The 4,169-nt window shown below is 40.8% G+C and overlaps 1 protein-coding gene across 1 annotated transcript; it reads right to left on the minus strand.

Annotated features, from left to right (window-relative positions):
- Nucleotides 1–229: 229 nt before the first annotated feature.
- On the minus strand, nucleotides 230–3,948 carry LOC109736981 (uncharacterized). The gene is given in 6 exon segments (XM_020296199.4): nucleotides 230–531; nucleotides 628–738; nucleotides 1,526–1,693; nucleotides 3,445–3,521; nucleotides 3,524–3,551; nucleotides 3,661–3,948. Coding segments are annotated over 6 exon segments (528 nt in total). The 5' UTR covers nucleotides 3,763–3,948; the 3' UTR covers nucleotides 230–489.
- Nucleotides 3,949–4,169: the final 221 nt, after the last annotated feature.

Below are 4,169 nucleotides of genomic sequence, written 5' to 3' on the forward strand. Positions count from 1 at the left end.
CTATGCATGACGAGGATTCGTGTGCCTCAACTTGTATTTTTTGATGCTTTGAACTCGGATGTAACCAAGTATGATTAAATAAAGCGGCAAAGCTTCCAATTTAAAAATAAATAAATCCAGATGTGAGTGCATAAGTGATCAGATTTGAGCAGTGCACATGTCCGGTATTTAGATCTATGATAAAGAGCATCAAATATCAAATTTTAGTTATAAGGAAAAAGAAGAGAACTTCAGCCACATAATTTTATGATTGATATGGTAGAGCCATAGATCTAAGTTTGAAACCACTGATAGGCAGAATATTCAATTTTTCCAAACAGGAGGCCACATCACTGCAAGCTTAACCAAATTCATGGCAAATCCACCGACCACCGAATCATGGGCACGAACTTAGTTCAAATACAAAATCAACATTGAGGATTCGACTTTGTAGATGCGCTTTATACATCTCTGACTCCAATGTTTGAAGAGCCCAAGAGAAACTGGATCTTAGACATATCTGGTCTTCCCATGAAAACCCTGCTTCTTCACCTGTGAATTCATCATGTAGAAATATGTCAAGAATTGATTGATGCACTTTCCAGCTAAATTAACCTCTGCTAGTTTAGCAAATGAGTGTTTCTATACCACTTTGAATGTTGACTGCAGCTTGGATAGAGCGACAGGGCACTCTCCCTTCTCATCATACTCATCAAACTCTCCTTCAGAAAGATCAATGTCAAATGGTGTCCCATGTACCTTAAAGAAGAGGGAGATTATTAGAACACCAATAAAACCATAACAAGCATGCTGCGAGAGTGAGGAACACATAGATTGTCAAATATAGCTATCAAGCAATGCTTACTTGCTTCATATGATAAACTAAAATCCACATATCTGCAGTACATAACATAAGGGTAGTGGTACTGGGTAACTGCAACTCAAGCTCTTAGTTTGATTATAAGTTGTCCCTTTCGATCTGGGTGGAGCATAGAAGAACGTAATTACTTTCTCTTATATATACTATGTGGGATGAAGAAACACACATTTTGAAAGAGCCCAGGAAGAACACATACAGAAATCACAGATTTGCTTGTCAAAAAACAAGGCGTATTGTTTTCTGTTCGTGGAAAAGAAGACAGACAATGAATAAACTAGAAGGAATATCTGTGTTCTCAGATGCAATATAAACAGAGGTATCATTGTAATGTAAACACATTATATTAGTTCTTTTTTGTTCAATGACACACATGATATTAATTCATAAGCAAAATGATGCAAAAACCAATAATACATAGAAGCAACCATGAATTCATCAGCAGGTACATAACAGTGAAACCAATGAGTCAAGCTCGCATTGAACAAATGCAACATTAGAGCTCAGTTCTAGGCTTCTAGCACATAAATTGTCTGGGCAAAATTAATTACTAGTTACAAAACAATATAGTAAGCTGACTGCAAACAAAAATCCAGCACATTCTTTTATAATGTGACCATACAGACTGTTAATACTCGTGGATGTGGTGAAAGATCAATAAATACTTACAGATTCAGCCTTCCAGCCATTACCAAAAGCGAACTCAATAGGTTCATAGCCTCTGCATTCAAAGACCATCAAACAAGTCATCTCTCCTTTCTGGCTCTGCTCAGCAGTCAGTGGTGTTCCCTGCCCAGGAATCATCACAACTGATCCCTCCCTCGAACATAACTTGCACTGAAAGAAAACCAGAACACCGTACTGATAAGACATATAACGATATCACAAAAGTATGTACTGGAGGAAGTTTTTTGCTCCTGTACACATTCCCTAGAAAGACCTAGGGAAAACACAGGCAGGGGCCTTTCAAAAGTCACTAAGCAATATAATCTACAATCAGCTAATAAAACATTTAGATTTAAATTATATAAATCATAAAATGGTTTGCAATAGAAGTGCCTATTTGACAAAGTAGTAGTATTATGGAACCTATGAAGTCCCTTAAAAGTCAAAAAAAAGAGATGCTTAAGCTTCCAACAAAACAAATGTGCAACAGAGTAATGAGATCTTGCAACACTGAAGCGGAATATAAGTACTTCTCTAGCAAGGTGCAGGTGTAATGACACCAAGAGAAGGGTGTTCTACCAGCAGTTTGAAATCCTTTATATTTGGTGAAGCTCATTGCCCTAGGGTCTTTGAGATGCATAGTGTGTCATTTTAAAACAGTTAGCACATGAATCTGTCATCAAATACTCCCTACTAAAGTTGTACTAAAGCTGCATAAAGTAATATGGATCGGAGGGAGTACTCTCTTTGTATCTCAAAGACTGAAGGACAGTGAGCTAGCTGTCTGCTTTTAAAACGTCCTGATGGTTCCTACTGTCAATTCTAGCCAACCGGGAGAGACCTATGTCTATCCACTAAATAACTGGTTCAATGAAGGTCCATAATAAATAAACAAAAGAAAACCATATACGTATTAATAATACCCATTACCACAGAAATCAAGTAAATCTGTCTATCCCAGACACGTTTAGTGATAGCAATGGAGAATTGTAAGCAGATTGGTACTGTAAGCAAATATATTATGTCCCTGTTGTTTAAATAAAGATATCAGCTTGCAAACTAAACTTCCATTAAGAAAATAAAAAACAAAATAAGATCGCCCTGTGTTAAATTGTTCAGTACTCATTATTCAAAAAAAAGGAGGGAGTGGCAGAAACAGTGCCAGCAATAACAAAGCCCCAGACAACACATGCAGTGTTGCAGGCTAGAAACGAGAGTTACAAGACAGTCAAAGTTCTCTAGCAAAAGCAAAGTAAACAGTCCTCCCAAAATAAGTCAAAATGACAGCTTGATGCCATCAGTCCACCTTGTATTTGTTTCATCCAAAAGATGGGCAACCTTTTGTTAAAATCCAAATCACAATATGAACATGCTATATGCGTCGTTGAAGACCTCATAAGATAATTTAAACTATTACCACATAAACAAGCAGACAGAACACATATTATATACATAATTTGTTTGGACTTCACTTGCAAAATCACATGAAACCAAAATTATCACCACACAATAGCATAGACTTAGAAGAGCTTAACCACCGTCACACAGTAACAAGTTTCCTGGACATGTATGCCAATCGTAGAAGATGACACACCTATGTTCTTAACTTTGAACACAAACTGATCCTCCACCACACTATTGGATCCCCATTTTGGTTCAAAAAAGTTCAATCCCCATCTTAATGACACCTGGCATCAAACGGTGTAAAAAGAGAACAGACTACCAAATCCCACACGGAAATTTCAACCCTATTAATTCTGCGAACAGTACACACAAGACAGGAACAAGCCGATCGATCCTATCAATGCAGAAATCCGCGTTTCCAGTCTCATCGACGACACAAAAAGTATTCTCCACAGACAGAAAGCTAAGGGCACATATGAATGAGTCCAGAGGAGGCATGCGGTGAGAGAAGGTGGCACCTTCTGGAGGAGATTGGCGGTGCCTTTGCCAGTGGGCAGTTGGACGACCTCGTCGAGGGAGACGCAGGTGGTCTTGCGCTCGTCTCCCCGCAGCTCTCGCACCGCAGCTGCGATCGATCCGACGCAGATACGCAATCGCCGTCAGAATCATCCGAATCGGAGAGAGATGTGGCGTGAGGAAAGCGACCAGAGAGTAGGCGGAGTCAGGAAGCGAACCTTGAAGTAGTAAGGGTAGCTGGGGTCGTCGCAGCCGCCGCGGGGCTGCAGGTTGGTGAGGCCGTCGAGCTCTGCCCCCACGAGCAGCGCGAAGAACACCATCTCCCCTCCGGTCGACGGGGTTGCCGCCGCCTCCTCCTCTTTCAGTCCTCGCTAGGGTTGGGGGCTTGGGTTTTTGGGTCGCGTCGGTGGCAGACGAAGCCTTGAGAGGAGAAGTGGGCGGGTTTGGGTTTGTGTGTTCGCTTTGCCTTCGCTCTCGGGGAGAAGGGGACGGGGGAGGAATATGTGTTTCTTCTTTCTTTCTTTTTTGCGAACGGGAAGAATATGTTCGGTCGCTCTGCGCCTCTCGCCGTTTCGGAACAAGTTGGACAGGAATGCCCCTGGTCTGTACTACCTCGTTTATTTCTTAGTTAACTAAAAAAGATAAATTATCTCAAATGATAAGTGTCGAGGCACGAAGCATCCCGCCCCTGACTTTTTTACAACTAAAATTGTCATCAGGAAAAAAA

This window comes from Aegilops tauschii, chromosome 3 (assembly GCF_002575655.3).
Source record: "Aegilops tauschii subsp. strangulata cultivar AL8/78 chromosome 3, Aet v6.0, whole genome shotgun sequence".
NCBI lineage: Eukaryota > Viridiplantae > Streptophyta > Magnoliopsida > Poales > Poaceae > Aegilops > Aegilops tauschii.